Source organism: Ctenopharyngodon idella, chromosome 16 (genome assembly GCF_019924925.1).
Source record: "Ctenopharyngodon idella isolate HZGC_01 chromosome 16, HZGC01, whole genome shotgun sequence".
NCBI classification, from domain to species: Eukaryota; Metazoa; Chordata; class Actinopteri; order Cypriniformes; family Xenocyprididae; genus Ctenopharyngodon; species Ctenopharyngodon idella.
Window position 1 is genome coordinate 26,515,587 of NC_067235.1, and position 23,750 is coordinate 26,539,336.

The window sequence follows — 23,750 nt, forward strand, 5'->3', positions numbered from 1 at the left end:
CTGTAAGCTTAAAGTCAACATTGACCATTCACAGCCTATTTTTCTTCCATAATGTGTAGTATTTAAAGGTGAAACAGGATATTCAATGAAAAAGAAGGGTAGGATTAGATCATATTCATTGGGAATTGATTGAATTGTGAAAAGTGGGCATTACATACCAGAATGGAGAAGGTTAGAGAGGTGGAGTTTAAAAAAATGGAAGATATTTGTGACATTTAGCAATTATTACAAGTTCAATTCATTCTGAATCATTCACAATGACGAATTACTTAAAGGGACAATTGTATTTTTCAGAGGGGGCACATGTTTAACCTTATTAAATGTAATGCTGCTAAAATGGAGGGAATGACAGATGATAAACAGCTTTATCAGACATGCATAAACCTAAAAACATACTAAATGTTCCAAATAAACAGTGCATATATCTTTGTATCTCGCTCAAAATCAACTTAAAAATAAGAAGCAAAATATATGTATAAATGGACATTTAAATCTATCATTTTAAATTTTTTAAGAAAAAGCAAAAGGTACACCACCGTTCAAAATTTTGGGGTCGGGAAGATTTTTTAATGTTTTTCAAAGAATTCTCTTATGCTCATTAAAGACACATTTCTTTGATCAAAATATTTTAATGTTTTTCTCTATTTATTACAATTTAAAATAACTGTTCTATTATAATATATATTTTAAAATGTAATTTATTCCTGTGATGGCAAAGCTGAATTTTCAGTATCATTACTCCAGTTTTCAGTGTCACATGATCCTTCAGAAATCATTCTAATATGCTGATTTGCTGCTCAAGAAACATTTCTTATTATCATCAGTGTTGAAAACAATTGTACTGCTTAACATTTCGTAGAAATTATTTTATGATGGATTTTTATGATCAATAGAAAATAGCATTTAACTAAAATAGTAAATAGTAAACTAAATATTTTGTAAATATTATTGTAAATATTAGTAAATAAATTATAAAATTCCACTAACCCTAAAACTTTTGAGCAGTAGTGTATGTTTTGTGATTTGATTAACTTAACCTGTAGCTGTACATCGCTATTATCATCCATCCCTCATTTTTGGCCTCTAGCAGATAAGGAGACTTTTTTCATGGGCAGCTTATCTTATTCCTATGGTGCAGACAGATAGCAGCCAAAGTGAGACAGGAAAAGTAAAAGCACAGAACATCCCTCGGAAAATGTTTCCTGCTACATCACTGCTCATTTTCAATGATGGGGGCAAGCGGAACGGATAGCAGACGCAATCACATAAAACTGTCCCTAACATGGTCCGCGGGACTGAGAGAGATCTCTGTGCACAGCGTCCCCGTGCCGTCCCTCAAGAACGCTACTGCCCTCGAATGCCCACGTGCCATGATTCACCACTGCTCTAAGCAAATATTTTAATTATTAATTAACTACTCATTTTATGATGGAGTTGCATATTGTGGCTGTTAAACAGAGTGAAACAAATGGAAAGATATAATGGTTTGGTCAAATATCACATTTGGGCTGGGAGAGCACAGTGGTCTGGAAGAGAAATCACAGCCCCCCAAGGCCTCCCTGTACAGCTAACCCTGCCAAGATCCAAGCAAATAGGGATAATTTTGACAGTGAAAATTTTTGACACTGCAAAAATACACCTAACTACACCTATAATACATCAATTAACTTTATGATATACATATCGAAATATAATGCACATATAACATACAAATCAAACACTACCATTCAAAAGTTTGGGGGTGGTAAGAGTTTTTAAATGTCTTTGAAAGAAGTCTCTTATGCTCACAAAGGCTGCATTTAATTAATAAAAATAGAGTAAAAACAGTAATTTTGCAAATTATTATTATAATTTAAAAAGAAATTGTAATAATGTTTTCTATTTGAATATATTTTAAAATGTAATTTATTCTTGTGATGGCAAAGCTGAATTTTCAGCATCATTACTCCAGTCTTCAGTGTCACATGATCCTTCAGAAATCATTCTAATATGCTGATCTGGTTCTCGAGAAACATTTTTTTTTATTATTTTCAATGTTGAAAACACTTGTGCTGCTTAATATTTTTTTGTGGAAACCATAATACATTCCAAATATCCCCCGGCTTCACACACAAGGCTTAAGCCTAGTCCCAGACTAAAATGCACGTTTGAACTGTTCTAACTGAAAGCAACTTGTACTGACATATCTTAAAATATGTCAGTGCCATTGTTTTGTCTCAAGATGCACATCAGTAATGTTTTTTTCTAAGGCATGTTGTGTGTGTGTGTGTGTGTGTGTGTGTGTGTGTGTGTGTGTGTGTGTTTGTGATTTATGAGGACACATTTGTATAATGACATGGGTATTACACTGATATTACAATGTAAACATGAAATATGAGGACATTTTATGAGTCCTCATATTTAAAATAGCTTTAAAAACATACTAAACAATGTTTTATTAAAAATGTAAAACTGCAGAATGTTTTCTGTGATGGGTAGGTTTAGGGGTAGGGGTAGTGTAGGGGGAGAGAATGTACAGTTTGTACAGTATAAAAACCATTACCCCTATGGAATGTCCTCACTTTGATAGCAAAACAAACCTGTGTGTGTGTGTGTGTGTGCGCGTGTTTTTGTGACATATCAGGACACAATTTTGTATAATGACATGGGTATGACATAGATATTACAAGGAGAGGGTTATGAGGACATTACCCCATGTCTCCATTTTTCAAAAGGCTTATAAATCATACAGAATGAGTTTTTTTGAGAAAGTAAAAATGTGCACAGTTTCCTGTTATGGGTAGGTTTAGGGGTAGGGGTAGTGTAGGGCGATAGAAAATACGGTTTGTACAGTATAAGAACCATTACGCCTATGGAATGTCCCCACAATTCACAAAAACAAATGTGTGTGTGTGTGTGTGTGTGTGTGTGTGTGTGTGTGTGTGTGTGTGTGTGTGTGTGTGTGCGCGCGTGTGTGTGTATGATACCATTGGAAATGCGTTGGAAATGTATTCATTGATAAAAGGGCAGACAAGTTCTTTTATCAAGTAACTGTCAAACAGTCACAAAATGACTCATTCACAAACAGAAATGGACCCAAAAATATCTGCTACATGTCTAAAAGAAGTTTGTGAGAAAGAGAAGAGAAAGACAGAGAGTTTAAAAGGATTTGAAAGTGTTGTTTGTGTGGTGTGTGTGTGTGTGTGTGTATTTGGCTACAGAGGCTGTTGTGAGCGACTTTCCACTGCTAACCTTCCTATTAGCATAATGCTAATGAGCGGTTGAGTTCAGCTCCCCTTGCTGAGGGCAACAGCCTAAAACAACATTACTCATCTGTTCTTTACACGACACTAAAAGTGTGTGTGTGTGGGGGGGGGGGGGGGGGGGGTTGTTTGTTGTAAACAAACAAACAAAAAAACAGAAGAATGTTGAATGTGATTTTTCCTCAATTTTCTCCTTAATGCCTTCACAGTGTAAAGCAACATTCACACCAAGAACAATAACTATAAAGTAACTATAACAATAACTGATGGCATAGAATAACAATGCCATCATCGTTAAAGTTTTGATGTGGACTCTGCTATTCTTTTACATTTATAATGATTTTTAAAAATCTTTATCACTATCATTAAAGTTATCGTTCTTTGTGTGCTTTAACATAATTTGAAAAGATTCATGGTGATAGATAGCTGACTATACTGACTATAAACAAAAACTTATTTTTGTACACAAAAAATAATGTAGTGATGTACAGTACGAAGCACAGCTCACACAAAAGTCACTTTCATACCAAAAGATTTCTGTTGGTCAACGCAGCGAATTTGTGTGACCAACTTGAACCTGTTGTGAAATCTGCGTTGGGAAATCTTAAGCCCTCCCACAAAATTCCCGATCACATGGATTCCACTTGAAATAATTGGATTTTGCCCACGAAAATTTGTAGAACAATAGTGAATGTGTTCACACCCTAACAATTGATACTAATGTGAGAACATTACTTGTGTGTTTACCTGCACTTCTCGAGCATGGTAAGCGATGATTAGTCCAAGAAGGATGACGGTGGAAAGGCTGATAAGACACTTCAACGCCAGAGAATACATGGAGCTCTGTAAAACACATGCAAATTGTGTCAGTACACACACCATTATTATTTCACAGAGAAATATTCACTTACAGGTGCTAACCCTGTGTATATGGAAAAAAAAAAATCACAATGTCTCGCATCATGTCATTACAAACTCATGTGACTGATTTAATGTGAGCTACAAAATTAGAAATTCTGAAGAATGTTTTTGTTTTTTCAATGAATGAAGACTGTTTTTTTTCAAGCTCCAGAAGGATGCAAAAGTACTATAGAAGTATCATAAAAGTGGTTTAAATGACTCGTGCACTACATTTCAGATCTTCTGAAGTCATACGATAGATCTGTGTGACGAACAGATGGAAGTTTTTAATTATGTGATAAAATTCCCTGCAATGACATCAGATCAGAGTCTGTCAGATGTTACTTTTCTCATGAATAACAACTGGAATTTTAATCCATTTCTCATGCAAAACTATCATATTTCATCAGAAGATTTGGAATATACACTACTGTTCAGTGGTTTGGGGTCAGTAAGATTTTTTTTTAAAGAAAGGAATACTTTTATTAAGCAAGGATGCATTAAATTGATCAAAGATGCAGTAAAACATTTATCATGTTACAAAAGATTTCTATTTCAAATAAATGCTGTTCTTTTGAACTTTCCATTCATCAAAGAATCCTGGAAAAAAAGCATCACTGTTTTAACAAAAATATTAAGCAGCACAACTGTTTTCAACATTGATAATAATCGGAAATGTTTCTTGAGCACCAAATCGGCATATTAGAATGACTTTTGTGACACTAAAGACTAATAAGTAATGATGCTGAAAATTCAGCTTTGCCATGGCTGAAATAAATTATATTTAAAACAGAAATGTAAATTGTAATAATATTTCACAATATTACACTTTTTACTGTTTTTGATCAAATAGATGCAGCCTTGTTAAGCATAAGACACTTCTTTCAAAAACATTAAAAATTCTTACCAACCACAAACTTTTCACCTCATGAGATGTATGAACCACTTTCATGATTCCTCCACAGGCCTTTTCCAACCTCTTTGAAGCCTGACAGCCTCAGTCCTCATTCACTATCATTATAATGAAAAAAATATGATATCTTTCAAAAATTCACCTTTTGTGTTCCATGGAAGCCAAATAATCCTACCGGTTTGGAAAGACATGAGGATGAGTAAATGATGAAAGAATTTTCATTTTTAGGTCAACTATCTCTTTAAATAAAAAATGAACAGCACAATCACACCATGTGCATCTGTGCCATATAGTCTGCCAAGACATTTTTAGTGTCTTTTCATAATCTATGGATTACATGCACTTCAAATCTCACCACACCACACACAAACACACAATGTCATGGTTACTCAAATGTGTTTCTGCAGGGATCTCACCTTGACACCTAGATATACTATATACTACTGCCTGCTGCACAGATTTAGTTTAATTAACACACACAGCTTGCTTAAACTCTCCCTTGACTGAAAAGCAAAAGTTCTAAATCATTTCCAGCCTGAGCCTCGATGCTGTCCAGCTGAACCACACACATTATTAGATTGGCCACCCGTGGGTCTAATTTAAGGCTCCATACTGGAAGCATTATTCTACATGGACAGACAGACAGTGGTGTCTGGGGGACCAACGGTTCTTCAGTCTCTCACTCTCACACTGACACACACCCACACACACATATATATAAATACACAGGGCTCCTAACTGGAGCACATACACACTGTACCCATCCAGGAGCTAACAGCTTATCGATACAACAACTGTTGTGTTTCCTTCTCTGTCAGGCTTCCAAACAAGTCCTAAAGATGATTTTCTCTGATAGGCGGAAATTGGCCCTATATGCTCAACGTGATTTATCCGAGTAGATGTTCCTTCATCAACCCTAATGTTGGTCCTGGAACCACATCAGGGATTCTGGAGATGTTGGTTAGGGTTATTATGGCTAAAGCTATGACTGTCTGGGTGGAAACTCTTTTAAACGCACCCAAACTCATTTAAACGCACCCAAAACATACAAATATGCACAGGTAAACTTGTACTAAAGTTACACACCAGTCAAAATGTATAACTCACATTGTGAATAAGCTGTTGCCCTAAAAACATACAACACATACAATGCAGTGTCCTCAACAATCTCTAAAAAATCACGTGCATGAAGAATTCCTTATAAAAAAAGTAGCTAATTCTTCAGTATGCTCATTATATGCTATTATTTCAGGAGCAATAAGGACCATTTTTGTGTTTATTGGTCATTGACGAATAAGGTTTTTAAAAGTGTAAAAAACATAATGGAGATATAATTAATTTTGAAGTTTTATGAAGTGTTAACAATGAGATTATGTGGTTTTTATAATCAATTAACACTGCTTTTGTCATTTTTTACAAGATGGACAAAATTTGTCTCCAAAAAAGTAATTCGGTTTAACTAAAATTTCGGTTTTACCGAATGACACTTTTGGTTTTACCGAATGACAATATTTTCAAACAACGCTTACATGCTGATATCTAGCTAACTAGCTAGTTAGCTTGCTAGCTAGCTAGCAAAAGGACAATCAAACCTTTTTATATTTAGTAAGTTTTTAAAATATTACAACATTTTCCATGTTTTATAGCAGTTGAACCGAATGACGATGTTTCAGGACATGCGTATGAGCAAGTGAAAACATGAATTTTTCAAATAGTTAAGCGAGAGTTAGTTACTTTGCTTCATTTGGTCCTTTGCAGATGTCTGAATGATGTCACATCCTGTCACATATTGAACACATGACTTGATCCAAAATGGTCCCTTTATATTGGTTACTCCGAATGACATCAATGAAATTAATTTTTCCGGACATTCTTTCTCATAACAAAGTAACGACTTTTACACATAATTTAAATACCATTTTGCACTATGTTGATATATGATGTTATAAAATCATGCCAGAATAAAAAAAAAAATATATATATATATATATATGCATCTATTACATTTTAAGATATTTTAATCACAATTGAAATGGCTGTATTGGCCTTTGGATGGTTAAACCGAATAACCTTTTGACACTTCAAAATCTTTAAAATACCTTTATATGTGCAAAATATAATTAAAAACTTTTGGATTCAGTAAAAGAGATCTAGTTGTACTACCTTACATACTTTGGATGTCATATCTTTGTTTTTCATTATTATTAAGGCCTTTGGACAAAAAAAAAATGACCCGTCACGTCATTGACCCATATGTTTGATACATTTTTCAAAATGTTTAAAAATGTGGTGTTATAGTTTTTGTCCACTAAAATTATATGCCAATAAAAATAAAAATTAAGTAAAATGGACTAAAATGTAATTATTTATAGCCTATAATATAATATGACACAATATAAATTATAATATTTTTAACAAATAATAAAGGCAAAACTAACTGATAATTATAATATATTATACTCTATTCGGTTGCACTTTATTTTACAGTACGCACACTTACGTGTACTTACAGTGTACTTACCCAAGAAAGTATTGGTTAATATAAGGTAACTACATGGGTTAAGGTTAGATTTAGGGGTAGATTCAGGGTTAGTAGTTATTACCCAGTTATAGTAATTACTATAATAAGTACATAGTATGTACTTGGGGAACAGGACTGTAAAATAAAGTGCTACCCTATATACTTTTCTATATTATTATATTATAATATAATATAATAAACAAATAGTTTTGCCTTTATTAATTATGTTAAATAATATATTATAATTTTTAAGTACAATACTTTTTTTCTGGTACTCGCCGATACCGATGACTATACGTTTATTAATTTCTCTCTCTCTCTCTTTTTTTTTTTTTTGTTGACGTTGCAGTTTTCCAAGCACAACACAGTGAGACTAATGAATGTAGGACAGCTTTTTTATTATTACTCTAATGAAAAAAGTAATAATTTTTATGTGCTTGTCACAAACTTAAAGAACAAAAATTTCACAGTGTCCAATAACCTTCAAAGGGCATAATTACCAATATATATAATTGTTGCTATATATAAAGAAATTTACAAACACATTACAAACAATACAACAAATACTATAGAGATACAAATTAAATAAACTTGTTTTTCAGATACAGTAGGTTTATTTGCCATGTATACATTTATTTAACATCTTTTGTTGTTTTATTAACATTAATGACAAATACAGGCTACGGTCCCTTTAAGACCGAATCCATGGATACTGACACATATCCTGTTTTCACCCAAATGTTTACGTCCACTTAAGCCATAACCGACTGTATTTACGTGAGATACTCCACACGATGGACATTTTGACAACTATGTGTGCAGTTGACCATTCAGGCTTGAGGAGAACTGATCGCCCGCTGTCTGAGAGAACTGGGATCGCACGCAAGAACGAGAGAGAGCGCTTCCGGTCTGTGTCATCCAGCGCGATTCCGCCTATCCCGCTTTCACTAATCGATAACGAATTTTTATTGAAAGCATGCAGTTCGCAATGTGTGTGTTGTCGTCATTAATTTGAAGTATTTCCACACCCCTGAAGCTGACATTGTTTCTGCTGCTGCCGTCGGTGTCTCTGTGCACGGAAAATTCTGTCAGTTACATCACGTGAGGTATCGGTCTTTGGTATCGGGGGTATTTTTACGAGTACAAGTACACGAGCTTGGTGCATCCCTAATAATTTTAATAATTTTCTAAATGTAAAGGAAATTTCTAAAAACTACAACAGCAACAACAACAACAACAACAAAATGCCTAAAAATGAACACTGTGAGCCTAGAAGTTAAAACATGCCATGTCAGATATCACACAAAATTGAGAGAGATCTTTACTAGAGGCTTGTTGAGCATGCTAACTATATTTAATGCATATGCGGTCATGAAGGTCAGAATTTTAATTCCGCTCTCTTCTCACTTTTCCCAACCGTCTCCACTCGCTCTGCCTGCCTGTGATTGAGTTTTTTTTTTTTTTTTGATGATGTGTTACCATCCTCCTAAGTAAGTCCTCAGTGTCTGTGACATGACTATCAGATCTCATGTTATATACGAGCGTGTGAACAGTGAGTATGACGAACAGACTCATGGCTAGATTAGCAGTTATTGATCCAGGTCATGATGGACACCATGCAGAGCTAATAGGCTTTCCGAGCTCCATTAACTCCATCAGCATTCTCTCACACGCTCAAAATCTCCCATCTGCTTTTCTTTTTTTCATTTCTCATCCATCTATTCAGCATCCTCTCTTTACTTCTCCTTGGTCCTTTTATAAACACCGAGCAAATCGGCTCTGACGTCTGAATACACAGTCATCTTCGAGCCTTCTGTCTGTCACGCAGTTACACAAACACATTCGCGCACAAACGCACGCACACATTCACAGTTGAATGTACCGCCACAAATGCACACAGTCATCTGTGATTCTAATGTAATTACTTCCTCTTGTTTCGATTTCTTCTTTTACCGCTGATGTTGGATGAAGTGACTCACTTGAAAAATCTCAAATACAAGCCATATACAACATGCACACACACAACGTGAGATTTTTTCAGATCCTGAAACACAAACAAGACTCACAGCTTAAAGTCGGCATGAAACGAAAGTTGCGATAGTCATTTCTTCCCTATTGTAACTTATATCCGAGGCTTCTTGAACAAGAAAAAATGTAGGGTGGGACTTTTTGTCTATCGGGAATTAATTGGATTTTTGCATCGCTATGGTTTGCTCCTGATCTCGTGTGACGGGATGTCCCGCCCTCGCATCAGTAAACACGTCATCAGAGAACACAACTCATTGTAAAAAGGGAGGGCAAGTTACTTTCCCGGTTTTCAGTCGGAATTGGGATACTTTAATACTGTTGCCGCGGGTTGTTTTTCATGTCCGCGGGTTGAAGCGACCTCAAATAACATGATATTTAGGCCCTGGTATGCAAATTTTACCAGGGAACCCCACCAAAAATGCAGATTTTACCCCCCCGGAAAGTGATTTTTACTGGGGGACCCCTTTGAAACGCGGCTGGGCTAGATTTGGGCTAGTTTTGAGTAGCAATTGGATGGGTTTTGTTGTGAAAACCTGGCAACCCTGGGAAGGAAACAAGTATGACACAAAAATCCTTCAAGAATATTTTGACATCCAAGACCAGAGAAAGTATAAAAGGGGAGGAGATGGACCACACGTATAGGCTAATCTCCTTTTTGATAAAGTATGTTTGCATCTCTGCATAGGCTTAACCAGCCATTTTAGCATGATTTGCACTAAAGAAGCTAAATTTTGATACCATCAGTATCAGATCTCATTGCTGATTTGAAATGTGTTACTGAAATGAAGATATCAGTTTTTCTGTCTTTCAATTAGACAGAAAATGTATTCATATCCTTCTACTGACATAGAAAATAGCTGCTACCAAGATGGCCGCCGTGTGGACTGTCCCTAAAAGGGACTTTGTCCTGGACAAACACAGATTTTCAGATGATTAATGTCACTGTATGTGCAGTGTTGCGTGTGTGACCCTTCATTCAGAGCACTTTGTCTAAGTCAAGCAGTCTAATGATCTGAACCTTCTGGCCAAACCAATCGCACACACGCCACACTTTATCATTCACCATGAGACCTACACTCACCCCATACAGAAACACACAGCAAATAAACCACAATCAACCTCTATAAACACACACATAAGCCAATAAATACAACACCAACACACACACACACACCCAACCCCAGCTGGTAATATGAGAACATGATCTGTGTCGCCTTTACAAGAGGAACTTTATTGCTCAGAGGTTGCTCATTGCTTGCCCAGATACTTGGAGTTTTTATTTATTATTTTTTTAAAGTATCAACTGTGTTCTCCTAAAATTTTTGCCTCATTTTAAAACACCACCGCACACCTCTGCTATAAATCATTTCCGGCAAATGAATAAATGTTAAACTGGCTTGCCATATTCCTCAGCGTTACCAACCAAACTGTCTTATTAAACCACAAAACAAAAATGCTACAAAAACACACACCACCACCAAAACCGAATGTTACAAAAACAGTAATGTATCTCACTTAATGAAAAACACACACACAGATAAGCCCAATTACACACCGAGTGGCACACACACACACTTGATTACACACTGACATACACCATTACACCCCTGAAAACCCAATTACATACTTGGAGGCCAAGGAAAAAATGGAAACACACAGAGCCTCACCTACATGCACACAGTTATACACACACACATACATTAAGCTTAGCATTAATGGCCATTTGAAGGTCCTTTTAATACAGTGCACTGTTGTTCCCCTCTCTCTTTTTAACTGACCCCTTCTCAGGCTGTCCATCTCTTCTCTTGTTTCTTTTCCTCTTCCCCCTCGCTCTCTCTTTTTTCTCTATGTACTGATGATTATTGCTCCTGTGAGAGTGCTGTAAAAGCGTTATTGTGGCAGGAGTGGGATTAGGGTCCAGCAGCCCACTGGATCACCCCTTATATATGTCTTAGAGATGGATTACACATAAACACAGGTTCGTTTTTTTCTAACATAGTGTGGACTTTCCATTGACTCGTATTGTTTTAATAATGAGCAAAATACATTTTCTATCCCCTCTTCAAGTAAATCTAATCCTCACAGGAAACTTTGTGTGTATGTGTGTGTGTTTGGGGTCAGAATTTTATTTTAATATATTTTATGTAATTTATTCCTGTGATGGCAAAGCAGAGTTTTCAGCAGTCATTGCTTTAGTCTTCAGTCACATGATCCTTCAGAAATCATACTTATATGATGGTTTGCTGCTCAAGAAACATTTCTTATAATTACAGTTGAATTTCTAACTTTGTCGTCTGTACACACGGCCCTTTTTCCTGAATAAAAATCAAGATATTTATACACACACACACAGTGCCCCACGACCTTGTGCACTGGCAACAGGTTGATCAGCCAAGGCATCTGCACGCTTCCTTGCATCTAATAAACAAGTCCAAGCTAAGATGTTCCCCAGGGACGTGTGACAGAGTGAGGAGAGTGTGAAAATTAAGTATTGATTTGACAGAAGCTTTTTCCAGGTATTTAGGGCTGTTAAGGGTCGAGCAGGTGTGTGAGGCAAGAGAAGGATGGATTTAATGCATGCTGCCTCGTGCAACTCTACATGCTATTGAACAGTTTTACCAAGCCCTAAAATGACCTCTTCATGTTTGGGACCCAAATACTGACCAATCTGACCACACTGAACACTCAAAATGCCTCAAAATACAACTTAAACGACTTAAATGCTATGACCTAATAAAAGAAATCAAAATATTGGATATTCTGCTCTACTTCTAGTCAAAGGACAACAATATAGTTGTTTTGCATGTGGAACTAATTAACGCAGAAGGCAAATAAAAAGTCAATATGAAAGAGCAAATATATGATGAAATACAACAATGCTAGTAACACACAATGGCTCCAATTTCACACTGCACTCTTTCGTGCTGTTCTTATCAGCTCTCGCTCTCTCCTGTTCCTTTTACCTGTCTATTTAAGGAAGGAAGGATGTGTACGGAGTGTAAATGGACCAGACATCTCCTGAGAAATCACAGCTGAGTGTGTAAGGAACACACACATACAAACACCTATACACATCCACAACATTTGCATGCAACATCAATACCTTTGCACAGTTGTATAAATGATATATACATGATTTGAGGATTAATTAATTAAAATAATTGCAATTAATTGCATATCAATATTTTCAGAGAAAAGCCCCCAAACAAAGATAAGTGAAAGACATAATTGTGGCAGACCGGACCACTGAATAAGCAAACAATAAAGTCAATTGTGTTTTATCTCATTTCATTTATGAATATAAGGAATGTTCGATAGTAGTCACCATGAAATCAAAACTCTTATTTTTTATGGAATATTGCAGTATTTATTATAAATGATTTATCCGTGTAGTGAAAATAATTATTTAATATTATTTTTAAATTATGTGCCCTCATAATCTTTAATCAAAAAAACTTCTTCCTCTTGCAACAACATCTCTTCACTGTAAAACCGAATAAGTTGGCAAAACTCAAAAAAACTGAGGCAATCAGTTGCCTCAACATTTTTAAGTTAAGAAATTCAAAATTTAAGTAAGCAGAACTGGCATAATTTTATTTTGTACTACTCATACATGTTAATTGTTCTTATTTTAAAATGTTGGAGTACACATTAATTTAACTTAAAATTATCATGTAACCCCAATGTAAATATTTTTATTAGTGTAAAATTAGCTAGCTACAACAGCTAATTCAAAAAAATGCTAACTTGCTAATTTGTTAACATGTTAACAATAGCATGGTATAGCACTTGCTGAATGAGAACAGCAACATAAAGCATTTAACATGCTTGCTCTCAAACCAAGCCGCATTCACCACTTGTCACAATGATGGTACAGAAACTCTTCTAAATTAGCATAACAAAACATTAATTACTACTAAATCTACCACTTAACATTAATCTTGCACAAAAAACATTATATAACGCTTAATTTTAGCATTTCCTCTCCCTTTCGAGTGCCATGGGCAAAGCATGCTGAGAAATAGAAATCCCAGCCCAGTTTCAGTTAAACTTAAAGGGTTAGTTCACCCAGGAAATTAAAATAATGTCATTTGTTACTCACCCTCATGCCGTTCCACACCCGTAAAACCTTCGTTAATCTTCGGAACGCAAATTAAGATATTTTTGTTGAAATCCGATGGCTCAGTGAGGCCTCCATAGCCAGCAATGACATTTCCTCTCTCAAGATCCATTAATGTACTAAAAACATATTTAAATCAGTTCATGTGAGTACAGTGGTTTAATATTAATATTATAAAGAGACGAGAATATTTTTGGTGCGGCAAAAAACCAAAATATATAGCGATGGCCGATTTCAAAACACTGCTTACTGAAGCTTCGAAGCATTATGAATCAGCCTGTCGAATCAGCGGTTCGGACCGCCAAAGTCACGTGATTTCAGCAGTTTGGCGGTTTGACATGCGATCCGAATTATGATTTGACACGCTGATTCATAACGCTCCGAAGCTTCAGGAAGCAGCGTTTTGAAATCGGCCATCACTATATAAGTCGTTATTTTGTTTTTTTGCCGCACCAAAAATATTCTTGTCGCTTTATAATATTAATATTGAACCACTGTACTCACATGAACTGATTTAAATATGTTTTTAGTACATTAATGGATCTTGAGAGAGGAAATGTCATCACTGAGCCATCGGATTTCAACAAAAATATCTTAATTTGTGTTCCGAAGATGAATGAAGGTCTTACGGGTGTGGAACGGCATGAGGGTGAGTAATAAATGACAGAATTTTCATTTTTGGGTGAACTAACCCTTTAAGTTCATCTAAATTAAAAGAAATAAGTTCATAAAAGTCAAAACAATGAAACAGTTCAGTTTACTTAAAATATATCACTTCTATGAACTTGAAAGAAAAAGAAAGTTATAAATACTCATAAAAGTTAATTTGATTGAACTAATTTGTTTAATTTAAGTTTGTCCTACTCAGAACAATTAATTATTTTGAGCGTTAGGGTTTACAGTGTTCTCTGAAGACGTTTTTGGCAGGAGGGCCGGACAACCTGTCACTCAAATGAGATCACAGCAATAGCAAACCACAGCCATCCAATCAATTCCTGATGGGCAAAATCAAGTCCCGTCCAACATTTTTTTCTTGTTCGAGAAGCTGTTTCACTCAGACATATGTCACAATAGAGAATTAAAGACTAATCACAACTTACGTTTTATGCTGACTTCCCAATCAGTGTATGGTTCAGGAGTTGTGATTAATTCTTTTTTAATTCTTTAAATTAATTCTTTTTTAATTTTCTGCATTCTTTTTTATTGCATTTTTTAGATGAGTAATGCACTAAATCAATATATTAAATCAACAGCCATAATATGCACATACTGTATATCCCCATCCAGATCAGCACAAACACTTCACATACCAAACCAAACTAGTGAAATCTTCATTTTCATATGCTCAAACATAGGCAGCATTCTTCAGTTTCTTTGCATCAATGTGTACACACGACTGCCATTTCAAAAGAGACGAGAGCGTTAAGAGGTTAGGAAAATGTTTTGGACATAATGATGCCTCATCAGGAATTTCCTGCTGATTTCATCCTTTCAAAAGCAGCTGTCACACACAGACACACACACACACACACACACACACACACACACACACACACACACACACACACACACACACAGAGCTCAAGCAGTGCAGTAAAGCCATCAATAGGCGCTTGATGGTGTGCAAAGGTGATTATCAATAATCGATATAGCCCGGCAGCATCTAAGTAGTCACTTTCCTTATTTATTCCCTCCGCCATAACTCAATTGTCCATTCAAATAAACTTGTTTCATATGGGAGTTACCATTGTCTATATATGGGGTTTGAGGAAAGGTAATTCCCCATTAGATGAGTCAAATCAAATTGAAGCAGTCTGGAGGATGTGGAAGAGCATCAGTATCTCATGCCTCTGGACCTTCAACAGTAATGCACTGAGAGAAAAGCCCTTTAATTGCTCTGAGGGGCGATGCAGCACTAACAGGCTTCTATTGTGCTGTTTTATAATGGCTATAATGGTATACAATCAGCATGGCCATTATTCATGTACAAACTTGACTCACTCACCCGTTTTCCATCTCAAATAAAGAGATTTTATTACAGCCTTTCATTTCATCTCTCCTAACACTCACTCGCTTTTCTCTCCCTCTCCAATAACACTCCCCCGTTCACCGCCCACTACAATAACAGAGAGAGAGAAAGAGAGAAAGAGCACTAAGGATAGAGAGTACAAGAAAGAAAGAAAAAGATTTCCAGACCCAGAATAATTACCAGGAGAGAAGAGGAAAGGAATCGCCAGAGAGAGGAAAAGGAAAAAGAGTACAAGAGAGAGTGAAAGAACAAGAAAGTAGGAGAAACCGTGTATGAGAGACAGAGAGAGAAATAAAAATAAAGCATAAGTGGAAAAGAGGGAGAGACAAAAGAGAAAACCACAGGGAAGACAGGCAGCGAAAGAGAGATACTGAGACATAACAAATTTCCTATATATCTGCCATATCACAAGCACCTGTGCAGAACAAGGACCACAACCACACGTACAAGGGATTTCCAGAATACATGCTGAGACAGATCCATTCAGAACAGTGCCAGATGCAAGAGAACACCTCATAACGCTCACACAAACCCACTCGCGCACAGACACACACTTCAGACGACGGTGCTGTTCCAAAACCTCCTGAGCATTTTAAGCAACACAAAGGCTTTTACGAAAAATATGCCACACGGTTTTTCTGCCTCCTAAGATACCTCATTTTAGACAAATTTCAACGCATGTAGCCTTCAAAGTAAATGTAATCCCAGAATACACTGCAGCAAGCTCAGCAAAAAATAAATTCAAGATGGTGGATGATGCAAAATAACTATCGATTATAATAATGAAAAATGATCAATAAAAACCTTACAGTGTCATTAAAATGTACAATTTTACCCAATATTTATGTGTTGTGTTTTTAAGCTCACTAGAGTGTCCAGCTGTTAGCTTAGCAACATGCTAATGTCAAACTCTATTGGACGCAATTTAGAGTTGAGTATGCCAACATTTAGCGCCCCAAATCATGCATGATGTAACATCTGTGTGTTTTTAGGCTTTTAAGAGTATCCAGCTGTTAACATACTAACTTCAAACTGAATCAATTGAGAGTTGAGTTTGCCTACTGTACGTTTAAGATGCCAAATCAGTCACTTATAAGGTTCAATAATGATTATATTAGCTAATATTAGCATATTAGCTTCCTGTCATCAACAAAAACCAGGCAACTGACACCAAAGCTAAATAAGTTGACAATGAGCTCAGCTCTTTCTGTCCATTTCTTACTCACCCGCACACACATTCAGCCTTCAATCTGAGACTGTGGCTTTCACAGTGGAAAATATTTCACCCTGACATGATGTGTCAGTTACATTCAATCCTTTTAACGTAACAGCACAAGAATCAGTCACTTACCTAACTTTAGCCTCACAATGATTTTGAGACTTTGGCTTTATATAAAATGTTACTAGTCTGTAATTCAGCTGAAGTAAACGTCAGTTCTTGAGTAACACTCTGTAGGCTGTAATGGCAGTTACTTTGATCATCAAGCAACACTTGATTTTTAGCAAAAGAGCAGACTGCAAGAATGTGTGTTCTCGCCTCCCATGGGTTCAAAACTTATGCAGAGCAAAATGGAGGTTTGTTATGCATAAATAAAGAGATGGTATATTCCTCCAAAATGTATAAATCTGTTTTAGGGAAGCTAAACATATTCACTCAACCCACACCACTTTCTGTATTAAACAGTTTCAGTTTTGGGTTTATTAAGCTCTATCCTCTTAACAAGCTGTCTGTTTCCTCAAACAATTTTGACTCATCTCTCAGTTCTTTACAGTCTTTACAGTGAAACACAATGTAACTCTAGGCAATGTGGAGGGTTTAAAAGCAGAAATGTGTAGCTCAAATGTTGGTTACACCAATTATATGAATTATTCTGTACAACATTAATGTCCTAATCATCATTTTAGCATCGTAATACTGTTCCAGGAGGATGAACATGGCCACGATTGAACTAAAATGAAAGAACGAATAAGTACAACATGGCCACGATTGAAATAAAATGAGGGAACAAATTAGTAGAACATTATGTGAACAAATTCTTAATTCATGCATGGCCACGATCAGTGCAGGGTAGTAACTGATTACATGTAATCTGGATTACGTAATCAGATTAAAAAAATTAAGTACTTGTAATTAGATTACATTACATTTTAAAATACTCGTAATCAGACTACAGTTACTTTTTTATTCTCACAACGGCAGTAAATTATTTATAATTCATTGATTATCTCTACTACTTCCTTTTAATAATTTAAATTTTCTCTTTTAAAATAGCCCACTGCTTCTATATGTTCAGAAGGTCTTCCAGGTTTGTTGAATTGCACACACAGGCCAGCCTCTAATCATGAGCCAATCAGTGAAAACAGAGACCCACACAGCATTTGATCACTGGATTTACAGAAATCATTTCACTTTTAAGAAGTGTTTTCTCAACATTGCATATTTAATCAAGTCCTGATGAACACATTGATTATTATTTGAATTATCACTCAGTGAGTCATTTAACCATGTATTACTGTCTTTGGAAGGCTTTTGTCTTTCAAATACATTAAAATGTACAAATTTATGTCATGTCATATTTACATTCAATGCAGGGATTCCCCAACTTTTTTGTCAGCTGAACCTCTTTAACCAAATATATTTACTTAAAGCCCTTAGATTTAAAGTCAATAAGTTGGGTTAGTAATAAAATTAAGTCAATAATAATAATAATAATAATAATAATAATAATAAATTAATTGATAAATAAAATTAACTTCACGGTTCTCTGATGTTGGTTAATGGTCACATGACATGCAAATAAAGTAGTAGTTTTTATTAATAAAATATTTTAAATATTTTTTTCTTTTTTTAGTGTTTTATTTTGATTGTTTTCATTTTAAAATTATCTATTTTGATTTAATTTTTTATGATTTAATTACTTAATAGCTTTTCATTAAACTCACAAACCCTCTTGCCCTGACGTAAAGTATTATTTAATGCACTTAATATTGTTGATAACAAAGAATGGAATATATTCTCTTTGTATTTTTATATCAATATGTTACAAGATAATCCCATTCAAATCAATGTGATAAAAGTAGGTCAAAAGTAATCTAAAAGTAATCAAAAAGTAGTCAGATTACATTACCTTAAATGTGTAATGTAATGGGTTACAGTAAGTAACTAACTAAAATTTCAGTCGTTTCAAATCAGTAACTGACTACAATTTGTGAGTAATCTACCCAGCACTGGTCACGATATCTATTTTTTTCTGCATAAACATTTTTTGCCTGCGTTTGTGAGGGATGATTCAAAATATTCTTCTGGGAACTTGTTTTGGATCTTGTTTCTTTTCTTTGAAGAAAGTTTCTAATCATTTCTTATTCACACAAACATTACTGATCTCTACTCCATTTAAAAAATCTCAGCTGTCCAAAATTCTTCCTGAGCCTACAGACATCTGATCCTGTCAGTCCTTTTCTGACCGCAGCAGCATTACGAACCTTGAATGTCTACTGCACATGTGTATGTTTACTAAGATAGATAGACAACTATTTAAAACATTCATGCTCACGCCATATACACAGGTGCATCATTACTGTCCTCTGTTCCAAAAAGGTGACAAATGCCATAGCAATTCTCCATGGATGTTTGTTTTGAGAGTTGATTTTCAGTTTAGCTTGTGTAACATGATATGGCTTTGCACCCTCTAAATAACAGAAGTTCCTGTGATGGGTCCCTGTGATCACACACTTCGTGCCCATTCAAACTGAGACGGCTTTGAACGCAACTTCCGAAAAACATTTATTTATATCTCTGATGATTAAGTTGCAGGATTATTGTTGGTGTTTGTGGCAAAAAATCACGCATTCACATTGCACATCTAAATTTGGTCACTCCAAATGAGTCACACTTTTCGCAGATCATTTGCTTAAACAAAATTCTGTCATCATCTATCCACCCTCACGTCCCTCGAAACCTGTGACTTTTTCCAGTGGAACACATGAGCGGTTACTATAATAAAGGTCAAAGCTGCTATTTTTCATAAAACGAATATGCACATGATCATTGGCTTTGAAAGTCAGTTAAAAAATTAGCTTCGTTTATTTAAAAAAAATAAACAACAACACTAAACAGAAACTATGGCATGGTGCTGTCACATTTCTGTAAAATTTTGTGAGGAAGGTCTATTGTCAATAGTGTAGCAATGTATGAATCACCATTCACACAGAAGTCACTTTCAAATCAAGAAGCTTTCTGTTGGTCCCCATGAAGTCGATGCAAAATATGCATGATTTAAATGTTTTGCCATCACATGAAATTCCCAATCGTAAATTGTATGGATTCCTACTGAAATTACTGGATTTCACCCACAAAAAATCTGTGAAAATGTGACCACTCTTTTACAATTATAAATTGAACAATGTTGTTATACGGGTAAATGCGGAAGCACAGAAACTTGGGATGCAAGAACCAGTGAGGTTTATTTTCACGTGTCAAGCAAGCACTGTTAGGGGCCATTCACACAGAATGCGTCTTTGTGTCTAAAAACGTGAGACGCAGCGCTCAGGAACGTTTTTTAAAAAAGCATGCGAGGGTCTCGAGACGCACTTTTGAGACATGATGCAGTAACGTTAATAACGGAAGTAGGCAAACAGCAGAATTGATAGATACGAGTTTTGACATGGAAAAAAAGAAAATAAGATAATGATGAGCGCCTCTTCCGCCATGTTGCCATAAAATAAAACAGTTGTCATGCGAACTTGCTACTGTAAACAGAAGCTCGCAACGCTTGCCCCGCCTCCGAGTTCTTCTGATTGGTCCACTGTTTTGGAACTGACATTGATGAGCGGCGCTGCGTGTAAAAGTTGAAATTCTTTTAACTTGACACGGCGTTTTAAAAACACGGCGCTCATGTGCGAGGCGCTGCAAAAGACGCGAGCGTAAAGGTCATGCACGTCCGTCAAAAACAATGGGAAAGTAGCGCATTGGAATAGAAAAACGCGTTCTGTGTGATAAGCCCCTTAGGCTGCCGTGTTTACCATATTTGATGTGCTCAATGTATGTGCATTGATCAATTTTTATAAATATAAATATAAAACGATCATGTTTCATCAGAAGACTTGGATTAAACTGCTGGATTCATGGGAATTACTTTTCTGATCTCATTTTATACTTTTTGATGCATGCTTTTTGATGCGTGGATGGACAAAATTGAGAGTGAATAAATGATGACAGAATTTCATTTTTGTGTGAACTATCACTTTAAGTGATTTTTGTTTGGTCAAGCATATGTTCTTGTTTGTTGAATGTCATTACATAACTTGTATACTGCTTTATTTAATAGTCTGCACTACTATATGTATGGCTGAATCCAAGTTTTACCACCGTTATTACAGGAACATAATATGGGAAGCACATGCACTCTCATTCTTATTCACACAGACAGAGCAGAACCAGCAGGATGTGTCCTCGTGCCCGACCATTCACCCAAGTCCCCGGTACACAAAGTCCTCACCTTATTGTAGACACCCCAGGACAGCTCGGTCTCAATCACCATGACAACAATGCCAAACATGCCGAATATGAGCGCATAGTCACTAAGTCTCTTCCTCTTTTCGAACAGTGCCCTCCTGTGGCCTAGTTTGTAGCCAATGTTCTGATTCTTACGTTTAGGGGCTTTAGAAGCGGTCCTCCCTGGCCCTCCCACAGCACCGCCCCTCCTTCCATTAGTCCCGCCCCCTGCCGCTCCACCCAGCATGCCCCTGCTCTCGGAGAGGGCGTGGTTCTGGTGGTAGATGGACATTTGATTGGCCGAGGCCTCTAGTTCGTAAGCGTGTCCGTAAGGCGGATCCTCTTTCGAGGAGATAACGATCTCTGGGGGGTTCTGAGATTGGGATTGACTGTGCTGAGAGGAGGCCGTGGTCACCTGGCCCGCACTCGCCTGGCCCTCTTTGGTGTCGCTTCCACTGTCGGACTCGATGAGGTTCCGACGGGAGGCACTGAGGCGGCTGAGCGGCTTCATCACGCCACCGCTGTACTTGCACGAACTCATGGCGATCTCTGTAAAGGGGTTACTGTCCCGCCTGTGCACCAGGGGACTGGCCTGCCTGTGCTTACATCCCCTCTCTCGCTCCCTCTCCCGCTCCCGATCTCGCTCAGTGGAAGGTGAATGTGAGGAATAGAATAGCGCATTGTAGACAGGCGACGTCTCCCCGCTCAGGCTGTGTTGGCTACCCAAGCAGGAGGAGAGCGGCGTGCTAGTGGGGTGGAGCGCGTTGGGGATTGGCGTGGACAGCTGAGGCGTCGTGGACAGGGGCAACTTGGGCAGCGATGCCGGGGGAAGGTTCGGCGTGGTGGGAGAAGGGGTGCCATTAAGACGCTCCAGGCTGCTGTTGCCTCCCGTATGATTTGAGTGGTTGGTCCCAGGGTAGTTGCCAGAAAGGGAAGCATGGGAGATACCACCGAGAGGGAGGGGCAGACGTTGCTCTTCGTCTTCGCTCCCGCTGAGAAGGGCCAGACTCAGAGAGGGAGGGGGATCCATGGCAACCAGGCTCCAGCAGGTTTGTTTGTGCTCTGCTCCTCAACTCTGGAGTTTAGTTGGAGGGAGAGAAAGGAAGAGAGAGAGTGAAGAACGGATCATTACGTTATTTATAACCGAATAAAATTAGCAGGTGCAAAAGGAGGCTGGATTAAATGGGGGACTCCCCTTATATTAATAAACAAAGGATGGATTGAAAGTGTTCGGTGAAACTGAGTTGTTGCATTGTGCTCGAGGAGTTTACATGGAAGATCTTTGTGAGTCAAAATAGAGAAAACCGATGAACCTATGAACCCATCCATATCTACTAATCGCTCTGAGCTTTCTCTCTCTCCATCGCCTTCTCTCTTCCTCCCTCTCTCTGACACCCCCTCCTCTCCTCTCGCTCCTTCCAGCAATATCTGTCACATAAATGCATGCAAGAGTCTCTGTATTTTTAAGAAACTTATGCAATAGTCAAATTGTGGCCTCTAGACTGACCTGTGACAAATCCAAAACTCATCATATTACCATCACTGCTCTGCACTATTTGGGCATTTGTATTGCCTCTAAAATACACACTGGAGAGCATCATTTTTATCATTTAGTACATTTATAATCATGTATGAATAATTACAGTGAAGATATACTATAGTTTGATTTTGATTCCATCAGACATCTTTCTCTCTGTCACTTACCTCTCTCCTGTCAGTCTCTCTCCACCTTCATATGGTGATTTCAAAAGCAGTGCAACAATATTCCTCCACACTTTTTCTTTTTCATGTTGTCACAATCATGCCATCATTTCTTCTAAGGCTCGTTGTCAAGCTGTGATTCCAGACTGAAGGTTTCTAAATGACAAGAAGTATAAAGCGTTATTTATTTAAACGAGACTCCTACGGACGAAAGCTGTTGCGTTGAACACCTGAACAATGATCGAAATAAAAGCGGAAAATAAATTGCGGGGAAAGGATTTAGCGCGCTGTTAAATATTTCAGGAAATATATCCAACCGTTGCGTTAATTAGCATTATTAGCCTCCTGTGAAGAAAAGCGCTTTAAAGTAGCATCTGGATATGAGGAAAGGTGAAAGTAGCGATAGTCTGATATTGTGTGGAAATGGATGCATGTCCTCCAGCTCTCACTCTGACAGCACGTCTCTCATTCTCTCTCTCTCTCTCCCTCTCAACTTCTCTTTTGGGCTCCGTCTCTCCGCCCCAGTCCCTCCTCTCTGCTCCTCTCATTGGACACACATCGCTGAACCAAGCAAATAAGCTCTGGAAAAACTAGAGAAGAACATTTAATTTAGAAAAAACACCTGCCTCCTCCACTCCTCTTCCTGCTTTCCTAGCACAAAGATTTTTCAAGAAAACATAACATTTGAAAATAAATAGGACTAAATAAATAATAATAATAATTATTATTATAGTTTTTAATAATGATAATAATAAATAGAATTTGTATTATTGTATAATTAAATATTGATAAAGAATAATTA

The 23,750-nt window shown here is 36.9% G+C and overlaps 1 protein-coding gene across 2 annotated transcripts in view; it reads right to left on the reverse strand.

Moving 5' to 3' along the window:
- Window positions 1–23,460, reverse strand: part of kcnn3 (potassium intermediate/small conductance calcium-activated channel, subfamily N, member 3) — a 70,956-nt gene extending 47,496 nt beyond the window's left edge. The window contains exons 1-3 of one of the 2 annotated variants that reach the window (XM_051866744.1): window positions 22,952–23,460; window positions 21,252–22,322; window positions 3,990–4,085 (exon numbers count right to left, since the gene is read on the reverse strand). In XM_051866744.1, coding sequence (XP_051722704.1) covers window positions 3,990–4,085; window positions 21,252–22,277 — 1,122 coding nt within the window. In that variant the 5' untranslated portion in view covers window positions 22,278–22,322; window positions 22,952–23,460. The remainder of the gene's footprint in view (window positions 1–3,989; window positions 4,086–21,251; window positions 22,323–22,951) is intronic. The other variant, XM_051866745.1, reaches the window with a different exon arrangement.
- Between the last annotated feature and the right edge of the window lie 290 nt (window positions 23,461–23,750).